Here is a 20,690-nt window from a genome sequence, read left to right on the forward strand (position 1 = left end):
GAGTGGTTGCCAGCAGCAGCACACGGTGCACAGTGAGTGAGTGAGCACCCAGAACCTCGAGGCGCATGGGTCAGCCCCGGATCGGGGTGCTGTCCCCCGTGGGAGCCCTGTTCAGGCAGGGGACAGGTGAGCCCACGAGGACTCCGAGAGCACAGCCTGTGACTCCCCGCCCCCCATCTGAGCCCCACCTGCACCCCCACTTCCAGGTCGGAGGGCAGGGGAGCCGGGTCTGTGTGAGCTGACCCCCCCAGGCGCACAGGGCTGTGCTGTGGGAGTGTGGATTGGGGGTCCCCGTCTCCGGTGGCGGGACGCAGGGTGCAGAGGCCAGGGCCCCCCTGCGTGCAGGACACGCAGCCCCCCCCCCTCGCTCCCGGGGCAGTGGCCGCCTGCTGTGTCGTCGGCCAAGCCTGTCTCCGCCTCCAGGCGCCCCGAAGGGTCCGAGACCGCACGGACCTTGGAAGGTAATTTTTAACTAGAAAGTAACCTATTTACGGGAGTGCCTTTCAGCAAGTGGTTCGAACCGGCTTCTGTTTTCTGGCCTTAGGGTGCTAGAAACTTCTCGCGGAAGGCCACGGCCGGGTCTCAGAGCCGAGCTGGGGGAGGGCCGTGGGCACCGCCCGTGTTCAGAGGGGCCTGACCTCCCCGCGCAGCTCTGCCTGGCCGGGCGGCCGGCCCGGCCGGGAGAACCCAGGAGGAGAAGATCGTGACCGTTCACTGTGGTCTCGGGCGTCGCTCCTCCGCGCGGGGTCTCTCTGGTGGCCTGCGGGGAGGTGGTTCCGCCCTCACACCCGCCCGCCAATGTCCCTTGGTGGCGCCGTGCTCTCCGTCTCCGTGTGCAGGCGTGCTACCTGCCGTCCGCAGCGCGCCCGTTGTGAGCGTGTGGCTGAGGGAAGAAGCAAACACTGAGAGGGAATTCCCAGCTCAAACAAGTAACGAGATGCCACCCGGGGAAGAAACTCACATCGATGCTAACAAACAAACAAACAAACAAACAACCCAGCACATTTCCTCCCCCTGGAGACGTCAGGGCCGGGGCGGGCGGCGCGGACGGGGAGCTCACGGGTGACCTGCTCCCTCCCGTCCCCGTGTCCGCGACGCTTCCCCGCGTGCTTTCCCTCCTGCGTGATGTCCCGCGGCCCCCTCGCCCGATGCCTCTCGGCTCCGGGGGGTGTACTCCCCCCTCCGTCGGCGCCGAGGATGCAGCTGCAGCCCGGTGTCCTCTCGAAACCGCCAGAATATACATGCAAGCGAGGGGCGGGTTCATTAACAGTTCCGATCCCAGTGAGTTCTCCGGGCAACCGAGATCTCCCCCCGAGGAACTGGGCAGCACGGCCACACGCAGCCCCGCCGGGCGGGCGCGGACGACCCCCGTGCGCCTCTCTGCGGCGGTGCAGCGCCCACAAGCACACAGCGCCGCGGGTGCCGATGGCTCCTGGGGGGCAGCGAGGGCTCGGGGCGCAGCCCGGGCCGCAGAGCGCCCTCCGCGTCCGTGTCTGTCCACCGGCCCTCAGGTTTCCGCTGCACCGTCATCCTCTGCCAGGGGCCGGCTCGGCTCCCCGCCCCCACACCCCCCCAGCCCCCGGTGTAAGAGCTCCGGAACCCGGCCTCTGGGTAAGCCCTTAAGTCCCTTATCGGCGCCGGGCAGCTCCCGGAGTTCAGATTTCCCCGGGGAGTGAGGTCCGACCGAACAGGGAGGCCCGCGCGACCCATTGTGCATTGTCGGGGCGTTCAGCTGTCTGTTTCGGAACTGGCCGACATCCTAATCTCCGCCCGCCTTCGGGCATCTGATCCCGCATTTGCCTAATTAAAAAACGGGGCCGGGGAGGCTGCTGCTAAGCCACACACGCACGCACATGCACACGCACACACATGCACGCACACGTGCACACGCACACGCACGTGCATCCCCGACAGGAAGTGTGGCATGCAGGGAGCAGCCTACCAGCACTCGGGGTGTCTGCCGGAGCTCAGCCTGTGTTCCCCGGCGTCCTGCGCGCCGGCGCCTGTGCTTTGCCGTCTGGGTCGGGGAGCGGGAGCGCCCTGAAGCAGACTTTGCGCAGCTGACGAGACGGGAAACCCCATCGTTGTGTTGGTGCCCATCCCTCACAACCATGTACACGATGCGAGTCCGGGATACGGCACTGAATGGGGACAACTGAGGGTGACCCCGTGTTACTTGGATGCAGGTGGTGCGGGACCCCCTGTGCCCCCCTGGAGTTCAGAAGGTTCGTGCTCAACGCCGACCCGCCCCCGAGTTCACTCTGCGGGCCAGGGCCTCTCGGGACGCCCGAGGCCCGGGGAAAACCAGACGAGAGACTGTGTCCTCTGTGTGTCTGGAGAACGCCCTGGACAGTCTGTTCACTCTCATCACAGCCGCGGTGAGTGCGTGTGCGTGTCTGTGTGTCCGCGTGTGTGTGCGCACACCACACGGGTGTGCGCTGGAGCGGGTGGTGTCTCCGCTCGGCTCTAACGGGACTCGAGTCGCAGGAGGACCTGTGCCCGGGCCCAGCCCCCTCCTGCGGTGACTCGGGAAGCCCCCCCCCCAGTCGCACCCTCAGTCCGGCCTGCGCCGGGGAGGCCCAGTCCGCTGGGGGCCCCGGACGAGCAGCCACGGAGGCGCACTCCCTCTGTCACCGGACACAGTGGGTGCGTTGGTCCGGGTGGGTCCACACTGCTGCGTCCCCGGGGCGTCCCTCGCTCGCTCGCACGGGAAAGTCACCGGCTCCGCTGCTCCCCGCGCGGGGAGAGTCGGCCCTCGGACTGGGAACGCGCCCGCGGCAGCGACAGCTTGAGAAGCTCCGCGTGTTGGTGGGAGAAGGGGAGGGGCTGTGTCATGTGACCACACGTATTATCGATCCGTAAGGAAGCGTGGAGTTCATGCGGAAATGACGTGTGGACATGACTCGTACATGCTGACCTGTCGGAAGGCAGTGAGTCTGGACGCACGAGGGACACCCTGGTCCAGACACTTCTGCTTCTTTGTTGGGGGCGGGGTCTGACCGCCCTGAGCGTCCTGGAGTCCCTTGTCTCCCCGGCCTCTCTGCCCACGAGACCACCCCCTTGCTCGCCCCCGCCGTGACAGCCAAAAATGTCTCCTGACGTTGGCAAACGTCCATGGGGGCAAAATCATTCACACCCACCCCCCCCACACACACGCACCCCACAACCACTGGTTCAGACCACACTGTGAGGGCGACGTCGGTGCACTAGCACCCCGCGAGCTCCCGGAGCTCCCCACTGTCCCCAGGCCTCCGGGTGCTCACAAAATGCCGTCGGCACTGTGCGCGCTCACCCGACGGAGAAAAGTGTGGCTTCTCTTGGCCTAAGAGAATGTTATTACACCAATCCTCATTTTTTAGAAGGAGGGGAGGGAGGGAGGGAGGGAGGGAAAAAGAGAGACAAACTTTTATCTGAGGTATGCATTTGGACTTTGACCAAGTAGACACTTAGGCCTACACCTTCCCCGAGGGATCTGGTGATTTATGTTTTCAGCGCCCAGAGTGAGTGATCTCTCAGGTGCCTTCCTCTGCCCGCTGTCCCAGGCCCGGAGAGAGCGGTCCAAACTTCAGAGCCGGTGCAGCCCTGAGCCAGGCTCCGGTCGCAGGCCCTGGTTCAGGTGCACCCACAGGGTCCGCCTGAACCAGGGCCTTCCGATGCGCCTTTCAGTTTCCCACCCGGGCGACTGTTGGCGATTCTCGTGAACGTTGCTCCCGAGACTCGCTGCGGACGTGTGTTTGAGAGTTCGACAGGACGCCTGGTCATCACCGCTAGCGCAGCCCCTGGCTGCGAGTACCTCTCTCTCAGTTACAGAAACACGACTGTTTACACAGGGGTGATGTAGACACAAACGTTTTCCAATCCAAAGGTTACTTTTCATTTGAGGGCAAGGATCCGAACTATAAATCATTTTTCAAACAGAACAGCACGTTTTTCAAAGTTTTAAAAGTGCCTTCCGAAAGCGTACCCCCTGAGAAGCGCAGACCCGGGAGGTCTCAGAGAAGAAGGAACCCGGTCCCCTGCCGGAGGGGACGCAGCCCGGGGCGGCTGCCGCGGAGAGTGGCTGGGAAGCTCCTCAGGAAAGGAAGAACAGACTCCCCATGTGACCCGGCGACCCCTCCTCGGCGCATCTGCCCGAAAGTTTGAGAACGTGTATTTGCAGAGACACATGCGCCCCTGTTGTCCACGGCGGCCAGGACAGGGGGAGCACCGAAGTGCCCATCCACGGAGGGCTGGGCAGGGAGACCTGGTGCGTCTCTGCCATGGCAAACCACTCGGCCACAAGAAAGATGAAATACTGCCCTTTGTGACGACGCGGACGGACCTTGACCGTGTCGCGCTACGTGAACTTAGTCTGATAAAGCTCAGAACCACATGACCCCCTGGCGTGTGGGGTATAGCACAGAACGCCACAGACGCAGGCGACAGTGTGGGGGTCGCCAGAGGGAGGGGTGAGAGGGGGTGAAGGGTGGAGGGGGCCCACCCGTGGTGACGGGCGCTGACCCGACTGTGGGTGGCGGGCACACGGTGCAGATCCCGTGTTGCCGACGAGTACACCTGAAACCCACGTGACCCCGTGAACCAATGTCACCCCAGTAAAAATAAACGTAAGAACTTTTAAAGGTAGCGGCGCAGAGACAGACCAGGTGGAGGCACAGTAAAAGGACGAGGTCGGTGGTGGGGTCTGCTGACATTCGGTGGGCGGTGGGCCCTTCGCTGACTGGCTTCCGTCCGCGCAGAGGCAGCTGCCGAGGGGCCCTTCCTGAGAAGCCGCTCTGTGATGGGGCAGAGTTCGAGGCCCGCCCGCCCGCCCGCTCGGGAATCCCTGGGGTTGGCTGCGTGTGGTTGGGGGCTCCCTGGTTAGCCGGCCCACTTGTTCGCGGTGAACCTTGACATTCTACGGATTCCTGTCTTGTTGTGAACACAACTTCTATTTTTTATGGCGATATTTATTCATAGACTCGTTGTATCCTAATGCAAGTTTCCCCTTCCGTGGGCAGAAATCCTAATTTGCTGGTTATTTGTAAATGATTTTTTTTAATCCTCACCCAAGGATAGATTTATTGATTTTGGAGGGAGAGAAAGGGAGGGAGGGAGAGAGGAAGGGAGGGAGAGAGAGAGAAACATCCATGTGAGAGAAAACCATTGGTCAGCTGCCTCCCACACGGGCCCCAACCAGGGCCGAACCGCAACCCCGGCACGTGCCCGGACTGGGGATCGAACCCACAGCCTTTCAGTCTACTACGGGATGACGCTCCAGCCCACGGAGCCACCCGGTCAGGGCCTGTGAATGGCATCTTTGCTTCCTGGTCCGACTTTATTTGAGCGCGTCCTTGGACAATTCTACCAGATTGGTGCGTCTCGAGGCGGAACTCAGACTCCGCCTCCCCCCGCGGCCAGTGGCCAGCTTTCTTCGTCGGCCCCGTCTTTCCGACCCTCCCCCCCCTTTGCTGCCGCACCCGTGACCCAGTGGGACAGTCTGCCCCCGCCCGGCGCTGTGCCCCCACCCCCGCCTGCTCCCCTCCCTCCCCCTCGAGGCCGTCCCCACCCTCGGGCTCCTCCACGCGCCCACTGCCCCAGCCTCGCGTGGCCTCCCAGCCCGGGGCCCTCTGCCCCACTCCGAGCCCGGGTCCTGCAGGCCCACGGTTCCCCCTCTCGTCTCTGTGGGGAGTGACCTGGGACTTTGGTTCGCCTCCTCCCCGGGGTCTCAGCCTCCCGGAAGGGGCTCCCCAGGTGTCCCTCCTCCCCCTCCTGGCGCTCCGGGGCCACGCCGGCGTTTCTACCCCCTCGTGTCTTGTCTTCTTTCCCTCTTGCAGTCAGACACACACATGCGTGGCTTTTATGTTTTAGAGAGACAGTAGCTCTGGCCTGATGTGAAGGGGGTGTGAGCAGTCGCCGACAGGCTGGACTAGTTCAACAACATACGAGTCAGGCACAAAAGCCGCCTGTGTGTGACGAATCTGAAATAAATGAGAAGAAAATGAGGAGAATACGCGTGACTCTGCCTGTCCCTCTGTCTGTCCCTCTGCCTGTCCCTCTGCCTGTAACTGTCTCTGTCTCTCTCTTCCTCTTTTTCCTTTCCTTTCTTTGTGCCTTCCCTCCCTCCTTTCTTCCTCGACAGACATTGATGAAAATGCTTTTTTTTTTTTAGTATCTTCTGGGGCATCCCACCCCAGAAACCAGGTGTGGTGTGCGTGTTTCTTTTTCATTTAAAGCCTAGAAACCCAGAACTTCCCGATCTTGCTGTTGTGGCTGCGAACAGAGACCTCCCGGCATGTTGCTGACTCAGGTTTAAAAACAATGACAGGTTAATCTAAAAATACCTTCAGGGAGTTCCCCTTTAGTGCCAGCCTTCTAGAATATTCCGACTTAAAACTGACTCACAGTGTTTCGGCTGGTAGAATGGCTTTCGTGTCCCCGTCTCCCTTAACCCCTCCGTCCCAGCCATCAGAGTTTGCCTTTGGGTACAAAGGAAAACTAGACAGGTTAAAGGTGTTTTATTTGTTGCTGTTTGTTTGGGGTTTTTTTTTTCTTCTTCGAACAATCAGATTAAAGCGCTTGTGGGTTGTTTGGTTATCGTTTTTTCTCTCCTGCTTTTGTCTCCGTGTGGAGGTCACCCACGTTTAAAAGCTAATCCAAAGCACAGATCCCGCGGGACCCCTGGGTAACTGCAGCGTCCCGGGGTCCCCCCCACCCCCCCCCCCACCCCCGGGAACGGGCGCCGCCCGCTGCTGTGCAAACAGGACTGAGACAGCAGCCCCGCCTCTCGGGGCGTCAGGTAAATACATGGTGCCGAACCGGTTCATCGGCGAGGGGCTGGGGAGCCCCTGCCTTTATTCCCTGCCGAGCCCCCTGGGGTGGGGGGGGGGGGGGGGCGGCGGGGGCCGTCTGGCGCCACAAAAGGAATTAGGCTCTGGTTCGCCCAGAGCCCTGCGGGCGATTAGGTTTATTTTAAGAATGTGTTTCCAGAGATCTAACACAGCGAGCGGTGCCCGGGGTGGGCGGGCGGGGGGTGGGGGGGGTCTGCCGCACCAGGTGTTCCGCCCCCCCCCCTTTCCCTGCGCCCTGAGGCTGGGGGGGGGGCCCTGACAGACGCACCTCGGCTGCGGCTGCGGGTGAAGCGGTGTCTGTTTGGGGGAAAACAGGGCTGCTTTGTTCGGTTCGGCTGCTATTTGTTAACAGGGAAAATATAACAACAGAAGCGCGTCTCTGGGCTGCTTTAAGGGGAAATAATAAAGCCTTCCCCGAATTTAGTATCGCTGTATGTGATTATACTGTCGCATTATTCCGAACTCACGATGTTTACGATCTCGCGCCGAGGAGCAGCACCTGAGCCCCGTCTGCGGAGCCGCAGCGCCCGGGGCCGGGGGCCGGGGGCCGGGGGCCGGGGGCCGGGGGCGAGCGTCTCCGCCAGCGGCTGCCCTGTCGCCTCCCTCACGTCGCAGCCCTGCTCTGGCCCCGGTGGCACGGGGCGGCGGGGAAAGACGGGATTTAGGCTTCGTTCTCGCTCTGAAATGCTCGGGGTTCATATGGGTCTCCTCCGCCAACGTGATTCTTTTCCCTCTGTTTTCCGCTCCCACTGGAAAATAACTTTTCTCTCATCCTCCCCCGAGAACGTTTCGTGTGGATCGGAGAGCGAGAGGGAGAGCGACAGAAGGAGGGAAACGTGGATGTGAGCGAGAAACTTCTATCCCTTGCCCCAGGGACCCGCCCCAGCTGGGGATCGAACCCGAACTCGGTGCTCGGGAGGACCCCCAACCCCCTGAGCCCCCCGGGCCGGGGCTGGAAGACTTTTATGGAGACCCCCCCAGCTAAGCAATCTGCCCCGGCACCTAGCTCCTCCTTCCTCTGCGCCGGGGTCTTCCGCCGGCGGTCCCCTGGGCGCCTTCGGCTCCGCGGCCTGGAAGCGCCACGGCCGGACGCGGGGGCGGTGCCGGGGCGCAGGCGGAGCGCGCAGCGTGCCGAGGGCGGGGCCCAGCGCGTGGTCCCCCGCAGTGGGTGGGGCCCACTCGCGACCCTTAGAACCGGCGTGCGTCCTTGTTTGAGAGACACACCCTGTGCTTCCACCCCCCGAGACCAGCGGGCTCAGCCACCCGCGCTGCCGCGTCCCGGGCGCCCAGTGCGCGTTCCTCCGGCCCGCGTTCGCTCGCGGCTCCTGTGCGGGCTGTTCTCGGCGTTCCCCGCAGGGTGCCCCGTCCTTCGTCCTCCGCAGAGACACAGCCGACCCCTCCCCCCAGGCCTGCGCACGACCTCCACGGCCTTCAGGGTGCGGGGTCCAGGCGTCTGCGGAAGCCCGAGGAGTTTGGACACGACGAAACCCGGGCCGGTTACGAAACGATGGTTAAGCCGTAGGTTAGGAGGCATGAACTCGGGGTCTGACCTTTTTCTTTTTGAAACAGGGGCTGAGAACGACACATTCCTTCTTTTCTTCCTTTCTGTTTTTTTACTGGACGGGGCGGGGCCGGGTGGGGCGGGGTGTGGGTGAGGGGGCCCCCCTGCAGGCCCGGACTCGCGGGCTCCGACCCCGCGGCGGCCGGAAGGGGCGGCCGAAGGCGCGCAGTCGGGGAGAAGTGCTTTCCCTCCAGCTGCCCCGATTCTTGGCTCCGACCCCAAGTTCATTCAGAAATCGGGAGGGTCTGCCCCTTCGCCTGCGGTGCTTGCTTCTGTCCTTCGGCCTCAAACAGGGAGAAACTGACCTGCGCTCGGGCGGTGGGGTCGTCGCTGCTGCCCAGCACACAGCACGCCGCGCCCCTACACACGGAGTGTCGCCCTGGCTGGGGTGACCCCACGACTTAGCGAAGTGCGGGAGGAGAGTGGCAGGCCGCGCCTGAGCCCCAGATCTGTCACCCCCCTCGGGACTGAAGCGACCTGCGTCTCTGGACCTGACAGTGACCCCTGGAGGGTGGACACGCCCCCGCCCTCCCACACAGGGGCATTGGGAGACGCACTGAGACAACCGCCCTGTGACGGCAGTCACCCTGACCATGCTCCCCCCACTCCCAGCCTTCCCCTCGTGCCCAGCCCCCTCCCCCGGCACGGTCGGACCCCAAGGCGGTGCTGAGGTTCGGCCAGTTTACACCTGCGCTGCAGAGGGGTGGCTGTCAGGGACTCCCGACAGGCCTGCACCTGCGCTGTGTCATGCTGGTTGATCGGAGCCTCCCCAGCGGAGGTGGGCTCCACGGTCAGCCCACTCCCACAGTGTCGCCCCCTCTCTGCCCAGAACCAGGGTCGCTGGGTCCACCTGCCCCTTCGCAGGCCCCTGCCCGCCTGCCCACCGGCACCCCAGGAGCCACGGGTTCGGGTCGTGGGGGCCACAGCTGTGTGGAGGTCTATCCCCAGTGTCCGCATTAACGTAAAAGGCGTCCCGAGAGCGCCGTGGAGGCCGGCGTGAAACACGGGACGACTGACCGTCTCTTCGGGTGTCTCCTGCTGGCTTCCCAGTTCCTCCCCGGGAGCCCGGGCAAAGGCGGAGACCCGGAGACCCGCCGTGGCCTGAGCCCCGCGTGGCTCTGCTGGGGCGCAGTTTGCGCAGTCCACGTCCTTGTGCCCGACACCGACACGTCCATCTGTGTGACACGGGCGCCCTCTCCGGAGGGGCCTGTAGCGCAGGAAAATCAGCTTCCCCGAGGCCGAGACTCCAGCTCTCAAAAGACAAGGCAGAAAGAGGCACGCGCCCCAGAGCTGAGCTGCCGCGTGCACGGAGACCCCACAGGGAGCTGTCCTCGGGGTCTCCCGCAGAATCTGCCTCAGAGCTCGCGCGAGTGGATCCTCCTCCTCCAGGCTAGAAACTGGCCTGTGCGTTCCCTGGGTTGGTTATGATTAGGGCAGCGCGCAAACGCAGCCTCCACGCAGCCGGAGCCGACTTCGCCCACAACCACAGGGTCTGGGACAGAGGGCTGGGGGGGGGCGGGGGAGGGCGCCCTGAGGGGTCCCTTGAGCTCACGCTCGGGGGCACGTGCGGGGAAGGGCTGGTAGAGGGGGGAAACTGTGGCGGAAGAACACCTTCCCGCCTCCCGGGTGCGCGCCGTCTCGTCCCAGAGATTAACTCGGGGTGATCCGTCTCGAGTAAACAGTGTTCCTCACTTGCTGGAGTGAGAGTCGGAGAACTAACTGCTCCGGGGGGAGCTCCCGCGCCAGGCGCCCCGCGGGCTGCTGGCCCAGCCTTCCGTCCACCGATCGGCCCGCAGCCTGGTTCCACCCGCGTCTCTGGGCGAAGACACCTGGTCTGTCGGCACTGAACCCCCGGCCGGCGGCGCTGCCCCCGGCGCCTGGACGAGCCTCCCTGCCACCCGCAGACACCCTGCGTGCGAGGCGGGTCTCCTCGTGCTTGGGCGCGCCGGGCCGCACTTTGCCACTGAGGCTGGACAACCCGTCAGTCGGCAACATCACACCCAGGGGAACCCCGCCGCAATGCGGGAAATGCGGCATGCACTGGACCGTGGGCGGGACACGCGTGTCCACAACCAGAGCCGGGGGAGGCGGAGCAGCGGGCGATGCCCGTTTCCCGCGGGCGCTCCGAGGTGTCCGCGAGTGAGGACAAAGCCCCACGGGCGTTGCTTGGGGGGCTGCGGGCGCACGGCCGCGAGGAGGCCGACGAGCAGGTGCAGGCCCCGGGGAGACGCGGCCTAGTCCACCGACCTCCCGTAAAGCAGGTGAGCGGTGCTAGTCCTTGGGAGCCGGCGGGCGAACACCCGTCACACCCACTCCCGGTGGGCTCGCAGTCGGGTCGCGTCCCCAAGGCACGAAAGGGTATCACGGAGTCCCGCGAGCGCGGGCGTCGTTGTCGGCTCCACCCCCGCGCTACCTGGCAACGCGAGGTTCGGAGCCGGGGAAGCAGAGACGGGAGGGGAGCCCACGCTGGCGCCCCGGCTGGTTCCCACGTGTCCTCCCCCCACGCGCGCCTGCGGCTACGAAGGAGGAGCCTGCGGGTGCCTTCCCGGGAGCGGCCCAGGAGCCACGGCGCACGTGCGCGGAGCCCACCGCGGTCGGCCGGGGCCCGGGCCGCGCCTGCCTCTCCCCGCCTGAGCCCGCGAGTCCGCGCCCGGAGCGCCTCTTCCCCTGCGATTCCTCCAACGGTCTCTGCCTTCCGTGGGGGGAGCAGTCCGGCGCCGCGCCTCCTCTCCTCCAGGTGCCGGGCGCGCGGACGGCGGAGGAGCTGCGCACAGCACAAAGGAAGAAAGTGACCCATCGGTCATCACAAGTCGTATTGCCCGTCCCGGCGGGCTGGGTCTGCTGGTTGGGCGGCGTCCCGTACAGTGAAAGGTTGTAGGTTCGATCCCCGGTCAGGGCGTGTATGTAGGGGAGACAACCAATTGATCTCTCTCTCTCTCTCTCTCTCTGTCTCTCTGCAATGAAAAGTGTCCTTGAGTGATGATTTAAAAAAAAAAAAGTTGTATTGCCAGCAGTTTTTTAATAGCTTACCGTGAAACCACCACTGGAATTACGACGTGGTCTGCAGAACTGTGGAAGCTACCGACAGGTGCCCGGGCCTGTGCCCCAGCTCCCCCTCCGGCCCCACGAACCCCGCCCTCAGGTCGGGATAAAAGGAGAAGGAAACGCACACTCAGTGGCCGCCCTGAGCTCCCACCAGATCGGATTCCTTGGCGTTTCCTTCCTCTGGATTTCTTATCTCTGTGCTCAGAGCTAATCTTCCAGGCACAGCTCTCGGCCCCCTGACACGCTCTCTCTTCCCAGAACTCGACTGTGATCCTCGGGGCGAAGCCCCGCCCGCCCGCGCTCCTTCCTGTGGGCTCCCACAGCCGGGAGTCGGGGGCCTCTCTCCACGGCTGCCGCCCCCTCCCTCTGCGGGGAGACGTTATCTGCGTGCTCGTCCCATCTCCACAGCCGCACGTCAGCCCCTGGAGGCGCGGGAGGCGAGTTTAAGAGTGGAGCCGGCTTCAGCTTGGCCCCCCGGGGCTTTCAGCAGGCCGGAAAACTCACCTGACTTGCAGGGCCCTCGGAGGTTCCCGTGGGGAGGACTCGGAGGCAAAGCCAGGTCTAACGGACGCCCCAGCCCCGGCCGGTGTGGCTCCGGCGGCTGAGCTTCATTCCTCGAAGCGAAAGGTCACAGTTCGGGCCCCGACGAGGCCAGGGCTCATGCCTGGGTTGCAGGTCCCCCCCCTGCCCCGGTTATGTTTCTCTCTCTCTTTTTCCCTCACATCCCCTCTCTCTCCAAAAAAAAAGTAAATAGATAAAATCTTTCTTTTAAAAAAAGATTCTCCTAGCACAGAAATGGCCAGAAAATGAATCCCATGTTTTGACTATAATTTCTGATCCTCCCCACCATTAGTAACCAGGCTGATGGTGTCCCTGGTTGCCAACCGAGGTCCTTGCCTTCTAGGGGACAAAGCGCTTGAAAATAAAATGATATAATTTTACCCATTAATGAGGTAATGCTGTTATCTTAATCTCCTTTTGATGTCACTATTCCTGTTGCTGAGTTAAAGGAGGAGATACAACTCTTCAAACAGCTGCGCCTTGGATTCCCAGGTCAGCTTCCAGGCTGAGCTTTATCCTAGGCCAGTGGAGTTCTAGCAAGCCGGAATGTTCTATTGGGAACTACCTTTTCTTCGAGAAAAAAAAATGTGTCAAAACAATTTTGGATTTAAAAAACTGCCAAAGCTAAGTGGACGCCCAGAAGGGACCCGTCATGAAGCCCAAGTCCACGTCAAGACGCCGGTTCCACACTGAAGGGGGGGGGCCTTGGCCCTGGGGACATCCGGCAGCCCAGTGTTCTCAGGGAGAGCTAATGGGGTGGGGGGGGTGCGTCTTCGTGGTTCTAAAACAAAAGAAAGAAACCTGTTTCGTTTCACTGAAAAAGGACATGAAGGGCCGACAGACCAGCTGGAAAAGTTCAGAAGTCTTTTTGTGAAAGCCTTAATGGAGTCCGTGGTCAGGGTCTGGGAACAAAGCATTCAGAGTGTGCCTGTCAGCTGTCGGGCACCTGTCGCGGGGACTCACAACACAAGTCACAGACTTGAATTTGTTTGCAGTGGGACGTGGAGACTGCATTCCTGTTCTTCACAGGGGACAGAATCGACTGGAGAAAGGCAAAGAATCACACTGATGGAAAATCTTTTTTTTTTTTAAGTTGTTTAACTTGATCTAAAATGTCGCCTTCAGTAAGCCGGAGCTATTGTCATTTAAAGTAAAGAGCTACTGTTTCCATGTAACTGAGGTTTTAGAGGAGTTTACATGGTATATAATAAGTGAAGAAATAATGTATCTTTGCATTCTTCAGACGGAGAAATAATGTATCTTTGCATTCTTCAGACGAAAGGCAGAGCCCCATTGTGCACGGTCAGTTCCAGGAGGAGTTACAAAACGCCACGTCTCCCTCCTGGGCTCCCCACGTGACTGTTCCTGCCTGATCGCTGGTGCCCGAGAGTTCATAAATTCTGGAACACGACCGGCTTCGTGTGTGTGTGGGAATCAGACATGATGTCTTACGTACTTCTGTTCAGAATTAAGCTTTATACACATAACTTTAGATTCTCTAGCAAAACAGCCACGTAAAAATCTCTGATTTAGAGCGAATGCTAAGCCTCCAAAACAATCCCCCGGCAGCAGGCTGCTGTCGGACAAAGCGAGGCTTCTCGGAGTCGCTGCTGAATTTTATCTCAAATGAAATCTCCAAGCGCTGGACACAGGAAATCCTGGCAGCTGTGCGCCACTCGAAACCCCCGATTAAGCAGTAACCTGGCACCCTTCTCCTTGCAGAGCGCCGGTGCCAACTGGAAAACCAAGTGGCTGTATTTTTTAACCTGCAGAGAGAGACGCGGTGAGCTATCCCCGAAGCCATCTATTCTGTCCCCAGTAGCCCCCGGCGGTGTCACTTGGATAGACACGAATTCCAGCCGTTCGCGTGTACAGGCACGAGCGTAACAGCTTCACGAGAGCGCCCGGGAATAAACGTGTGGACGCCAGACGTCTTAGAAAGGGTGCCGTCCAAAACGACTCGGTCTTGAGCGAGCCCTGCTCCGCCCGTCCGCAGGGCGTCTGCATCCCAGGGAGACGGAGCGCGGCCGAGCGCCTCCAGCCAGCGCATGCGCAGGCCCACCCCCTTGAACAGGCCCGCGCTCCGGGTCACAACCGCGCAGGCGCAGCGAGCCGACGGAAACGCAAGCACGTGTGGGCTCCAAGGTTACGGGGAGCGCTGTAGTGATCGGCATGAAGGTTCTAGATGGGGCTGGGTTCGCACTGGGGCTCGCCGTTCCTCGCCGTGTCGAGGGAAGAAGGCGTCGGCACTCAATAGTCTTTTTCTTTTTTTAAGATTTTATTTTTAGACAGAGGGGAAGGGAGCGAGTCAGAGAAACACCAGTGTGTGGTTGCCTCTAGCGCGCCCCCTACTGGGGACCTGGCGCACAGCCCGGGCATGTGCCCTGACTGGGAATCGAACCAGCGACCCCTTGGTTCACAGGCCAGCACTCCATCCACTGAGCCACACCAGCCAGACCTGGACTGTATATTCTTAAAATACGTGCTCTCTAGAAGAGTGATAATTTCCGGAATATTTCAGGAAAGGCTGAGAATCAAGTAGTATAATTAGCTAAAAAAGTGCCCAAATTTAGAGAAACCGAGAAACCAGAGGGTACGTGATCTTTTACTCTGGGATGCAGGGGAAAGGAAACAGGAATAAAGTACACAAAATTATAAAATAAAAAGTACTCGTTGGGCACAAGAGTTGCTGAATGGGCCCGAAGCTACGAGTCACGAGTCAAATGAAACTGTAGTGTGTGCTGTGTGCGTGTGAGCCGACACTCGTGAAAGAGGGGTGAAACGCCTTGGCCGGTGGCTCAGTTGGTCGGAGTGTCATCCGTGCACCGAAAGGTTGTGGGTCCGACCCCTGTCAGGGCACAGACTCAGGTTTTGGGTTTGATCCCCGGTTGGGGCGCATATGGGGGGCAACAAAACCGTGGTTCTTTCTCATCAATGTTCTCTCCCCCCCCCCGCTTCCCCTCTAAGATCAATAAACATACAAGAAAGGAATAAAACACGCAGGAGTTAGCTACCTGACTACTTGGCTACTAAAAACCACACTTCTTGCGGAGGTTTCTCCGGTCAAGGAGGGAGTGGTCCCGGGGCGCCCCAGGAACTCCATGGGACATGAAGACGGGAACAGGGGGTCCGCCCAGCACCCGCCCCGGGTGCTCAGGCAGGTAGAAGCAGACACACTCCTGCGGATAAAGAATTACAGTTTACTCTGATTGGAAACAGAGGAATAACCAAGAAAACCGCTGTCCCTGCAGAATCTCAGCTGTCCTGGGTCCTCTCTTCGATCTTTAGGACACATGAATGGTTCACTCCAAATCGCTGCAATTTTTATTTTTAAACTTCCAGCCAAGGCCGGCACTTTCCCCTCTTTGTTCCCTCGCCGCGTCTCCCCTCGGGCAGCTTTCTGGGTGCCGGTGTGTTAGGTCGGCCCCTCTTCCTGTCTCTCCTTTCTCCCGTGTCTTCTCCTCCCACGCCGCTCCCTCCACCCCTGCACGGGCGGGCGCTCAGGAGAGAGGAAGCTGGAATTCAGATTGGGCTTCCCGCCTGCCCCTGTTTACTATTTGGGCTTCTCCCCACCCTGTTACAGGAAGACTTAAAAGAGGTCCTGATGTCTGCGTTCAGGCATCCCACCCTGCCCTGGAATAATGGGTGTAGATCAAAGGAAGTGCGGGGGGCCTGGGGGGGGGTCGTGCAGAGTGATCAGCTGATAAGGCTCCTCCTTTGGCTCACCTGGCGGAGCAGCCTCACATCAGAGGGGTCGCACACAAGGGCTGTTTTCTCCCGAAACCGGCAGCGGCTCCCCCCTTGGAGGGGGGGGAAGGGGGTGGGGGCCGCTTTGTCTTCAGAGTCGAGTGGAGTCGGTGAAAAGGGCTGTTTGTTTGTGCTACGGAATGGAGTGGAATCGAGTGGAAAGGGGAGGCGGAGACGGGATATTTGCTTTTTCTTAAGTGGTTATAATGAAAGCCTTCCACCCAGTTGCTCAGCGAACCAGAAAAAGTTAATTCGCCGAGCTGGGTGTGTGTTTTCACTGCCCAGGCCGCCTTCTGGGTAGACACGGCTGCTCCCTAGCGGCACCTTGTGGCAATTGGGTCATCCTGCAACGCGGCTGCTTGAGTTGACGATGAACCTCAGACGCTTCCTTCCCCCTTGCCCATTCCTGCTCGTAAAGATCGAGGGATTTTGTGGGTAATTCTGGCAGTTACTGCCCTTCAGGGTGGCAGCCACCGAACAAACACCAAGCCGCATCTCCACGGGCAGAGTCTGGGGTTGGGCATCAAACCAGGCAGCTGCAGTGATTCGTCAGGCGCTGTCACCCACGTATGCGGGATTTTTCATGTCATTCCCTCCGGCCCTGACGTGGTTCTCTGCTCCTCTGCTTTCCAGGCGGGAACAAGCTCACCAAGCAGCGTTTCCACCTGACCTGGGCCTGGATCTCCCTCGAGAAGGACTATTACCTGGTGCACGAGGACGCCAGGTTCCTGGACGTGGTCCTTCAGCGCAGAGGCTACCTGGGAGAGACCTCGTTCGTCAGTAAGTGCCACGCCCGCTCCCGGCCCAGAACCCCGCGGTCTGGCGAAAGTCCCCCGGCGTCTAACAGCGGTTCAGAGGTGTTTAGGTCCCTGCCCCCGTTTTCACGCTTAGGGAGATGTTGGCGCTGAAATGGCCTCCAACAGCTGGAGAAAACACACACGCAGTTTTGGGTCAGGAGTAAAGTCATCGAGACACAAAAGGCTATAAAAACCAGAAACATGAACCAAAATATGTACGTCTTCACCCCCACACGGGATCCTCCTGCTAATAGTAACTTTACCAAACTGGCAGCAATCACTGATAAGTTTTTTAAAAAGTTAATGTCACTAGATCTGAGAGAGGCGTAGGCAAGTGTGTCGCTTATCCGTAAGATGGAAGTCCTCGGAAATACCCGCGCACAGCGCAGGTGAAGGCCGCTCTAACAGTAAACAAAAAACTGTTCGGTGACCCGTGAGGCGCAGCGGCCAGCCCCGCGCAAAGGCCACCGAGGGAACCCGTCCTCGCCCCAGGGCAAGAGACTGAGGCCGGGGTCTTGCGGTTCCGCGCAGGCATCGGCACCAGGGACGGGACGGCGGAGAAGGACAAGGACTTCAAGGGCAAAGCGCAGAAGCAAGTGCAGTTCAACCCGGGCCAGACTCGTGCCACGTGGCGCGTGCGTGTGCTGAGCGACGGGGCGCACGAGCGGTCGGAGACGTTCCAGGTGGTGCTGTCCGAGCCCGTGCTGGCCGCCCTGGAGCCGCCGGCCGCCGCCACGGTGGAGATCGTGGACCCCGGGGATGGTAAGGCGGGGGCTGCTGCGGGGGCTGCTGCGGGGGCGGGGCTCTTAGGACCCACACTCTGTTCGGGGAGTTTTGTGTTCAGTGTGTGGGCTTTCCGTGGAGAGCCGTTCCCAGGAGCGTGTTCCCGAATGCTCGGCCATGCTGGGGGCAGGGGGAGCCCCGAGATTAACGAAGGGGCCTTATTATTTTCATGGACATGAACAGGATCATTAACACGTTCTTTCTCTCGCTGCAGTTTTATCCATTACAATCAGCATCTCCTTTTTCTTCAATGAATTCATCCCTTTTTAAAGTCTCTTAACAGTCTTTAAAAACTGCGCTTTAAACACATAGTTTACGAATCAGGTCACTGTGGGGTGGGTTTGTTCCGCACATGACACGCCATTGTTCCAGTTGCCCTCAGCCAGCGGCCCAAGATGTTCATGTTGCTGTGTGTCTCCAGATTGGTTACATCATGCCCGCCCCGCCCCGCCCCTACTCCCCCTCCTCGAAGTTTTGCAGCCGTCGCTTTTAATTTCTAATAGATTACATTTGCTTGTCAATGCACACCCTTGGCCGGCGTTGCTAAAAGTAAACTCCACTGCTTTTATGTGTAACTCGACCTTCTCCTCCCTCCTCCTGTCCAACTTCTACAGTCTTGGCTCGTCTCCTTGAAGCGGGGGCTGGCAGGGCGGGGGGGAGGTTGCACGGCTTTTGAAGGCTGGCATTTATAAAAAGCTTGGAAAGGCCCCTCTGAAGCTGGAATCCCGTCAGAAGCCAGACAGGAGTTTCTTTTCTGCTGCCAGCCTGCTGCTGTTGTCAGCCAGAAAACCCTTCGCTGCACCGCGAAGATACAATCTCCCCAGTGCATGTGTGGAAGCCCGCGGGTTAAAACACCGAGAACCACTAGAGAGAGAGCAGAGGGAACCCGGGCCCTGGCTGTGTTTGTGTAACCAACGGCCCCGCCCTCGGTTCCAGGTGAAGCTCCAGTGTTTATGCTTTCCACGAAGGACGTTAGTTAGCCTTTAACGGCGTGAGCGTTCACTGTGTGAGTGAGGGATAAGTAACCAGGATTTCTTGGTTACCTGAGTAACTTGGTTACTTAGTTACCCCAAGTGCAGGGTTGTGAGTGAGGGATAAGTAACCAGGATTTTAGTTACCTGAGTAACTTCGTTACTTAGTTACCCCAAGTGCGGGGGTTGTGAGTGAGGGATAAGTAACCAGGATTTCTTGGTTACCTGAGTAACTTGGTTACTTAGTCACCCCAAGTGCGGGGTGAGCGGTGGAGTAACAGTAACAGAGCTCCTCCAGGGCGGAGTTAGTGCAGATGAACTGGCCCCTTCGCCAGAGTTTGTTTCAAGCCACTTCATGACATTTTATCCTCCAAGTTGCACAAATGCCACACTCTACTGTAGGCACTGAGACAGTTACCCCGTCTGTGCCTTCGTATTTCTAAGCCCAGAGAGACACGCTCTACCTCTAGTAGGCCTGGGAGGTGGGGTATAAAACACGAAATATGTACGCACAATAACACACACACACACACCTCCTACAACCTACGGTCTTGCAGGCTACCAAAGAGCACTTCTCGATCACTTTATGTCACGGTAGGACCGTCTGAGGCGTCCGACAAGTTTCTGGAGGACGTGCAGCCCTCCTCCCCGGCGGTGGCCCCCCCATAGTCACTGCCACGTGCCCCATTATGCCTCTGTGCCCCAGGTCTTCTTGGAGACCAGTGGTCTCGACATCACAAGACCTGAGGTTCGAGTCCCAGCTGCACCACTTCCAGTTGTGTGACCCGCTGAGACAGGCCAGGCAGCTTCGGTGAGGCCTCCTGATGCGCAGATGGAGGGACACTTCATTATCCTCGCCTGGCGGCATTCTCGGGAAACGTGAAACACGAGTGTCCTTACATCTGATCTCATAAACGTCACGCTAGACTTGAAGAGACTAAACAGCCTCCTCGTTGCCACAAAGGATCCCCTTCTCAAATATCTCGGGGGGCAGCGTGTGTTTCTAAACTCTCTTGCGAGTCTTCGCGGGAGACGCGTGGTGCCTGTGAGCTCTCTGTCCATCCGTCCGCCCGCACGCTGGTTCCAGGACGGGCGGCCAGACGTCTTCACGCGGCAGCAGAGCCGCCCCCAGCGCACAGGTGCGCCGCGTGCGGACGGCGCTGCGCCCTGGGAGCCCAGAGCTGGAGAGACACGGTCCCTGCGATCACGGAGCACCGGGCCTGCGGGGGCGGGGGGGGGGGGCCTGTGGCGGGCGATTGCAGCAAAGCGGGAGGTTCTACCTCCAGGCCCGAGCGCGGCGTCCTCGGGGCAGGAAGGCGCCGTCATCGGCTCTGCGCTGTTTGGGGTGGGGGCTGCTTCTCCCCGCTCTCCAGTTTGCATCCACGCAGCAGGCACCCACTCTCCCGACACTCTCCTTGCCGCCCCGTGGCGGGTGCCCAGGGCAATGACGGAGCTCACTGGGCATGCGCCGTGCAGGCACCCGCACACGACAAACCATCCTTCCTCCCCCGTCTCCGTGCCCCGCCCCCGCCCGGCCGGCCTGTGCTGCGCGTCAGGCATCTCTCCTGCAGTTTCCCGGGTGCTCTCAGCTTCGGGTGTGTCAGGTGTCAGAACGCTGGTTCCCACACCTGACACACACACACAAGCTTCACACACGCTACACACACACACGCATGCACGGGTGTGTCCTGGATTCTCACATGTTTGTAAACAGGCTCTTGCAATGCTCTCTACCCACTTGTTTGCATTGCCTTGTCATGATTTAGGTACAGCTGGTGCATTTTATTAAATACAGACGCATCTGCATTCACCATGAAAGTAATCATACATGGAGGTGCTTATGCAAGAGAGAAGCATCGATCCGTTGCCTCTCGTATGCACACGCCCCACTGGGGACCGAACCGCAACCGAACCCACGACCTTTAGGTTTGCGGGACGGCACCCAACCCACCGAGCCCCCCGCCCCAGCGGCCGGGGTCACCCTGTGTTTGTTTTTGAACTCTGTAGCTGCTCACCCCAGGAAGAAGAACAAACAATTCTTTGTTGCAAACAAATACTCAGACAAGATACTTGTTACAAGTCCAGGACACAGTTTCCGGCACCGTAGAGTGGATGAGAGAAAAAAAAAAAAGGTGCAAAATAAAACTCTTTCAGCGACTTGAAACGTTCTGAAAGTTTCTACACCCACAAAGGAAAACACGCAGTAATACGAAGATGACCCGGAGAGGCACCTAAGCAACGTGCTGGCCTGATGTGGAGGAGCGATCTTGGAACTCCCGTGTCCTCACGGGATTGTTACACTTACGTTATTTAGATACGTTTTCATCATCCTCACTGGTTTCTTTCCAAGCCCCTGTTGAAGTTAGGTGACCTTACCGCACCTGTTTCAGAGGTGCGG

General features: G+C 60.0%; 1 protein-coding gene across 1 annotated transcript in view; it reads left to right on the forward strand.

The window, feature by feature from the left end:
* The window catches only part of FREM2 (FRAS1 related extracellular matrix 2), an 83,914-nt gene that overhangs the window by 23,648 nt on the left and 39,576 nt on the right, over positions 1-20,690 (forward strand). Inside the window, exons 3-4 of the mRNA XM_045838991.1 lie at positions 16,375-16,521; positions 17,070-17,300. Coding sequence (XP_045694947.1) covers positions 16,375-16,521; positions 17,070-17,300 — 378 coding nt within the window. The remainder of the gene's footprint in view (positions 1-16,374; positions 16,522-17,069; positions 17,301-20,690) is intronic.

Source organism: Phyllostomus hastatus, unplaced genomic scaffold (genome assembly GCF_019186645.2).
Source record: "Phyllostomus hastatus isolate PE091 unplaced genomic scaffold, TTU_PhHast_1.1 phas_contig_29, whole genome shotgun sequence".
NCBI classification, from domain to species: domain Eukaryota; kingdom Metazoa; phylum Chordata; class Mammalia; order Chiroptera; family Phyllostomidae; genus Phyllostomus; species Phyllostomus hastatus.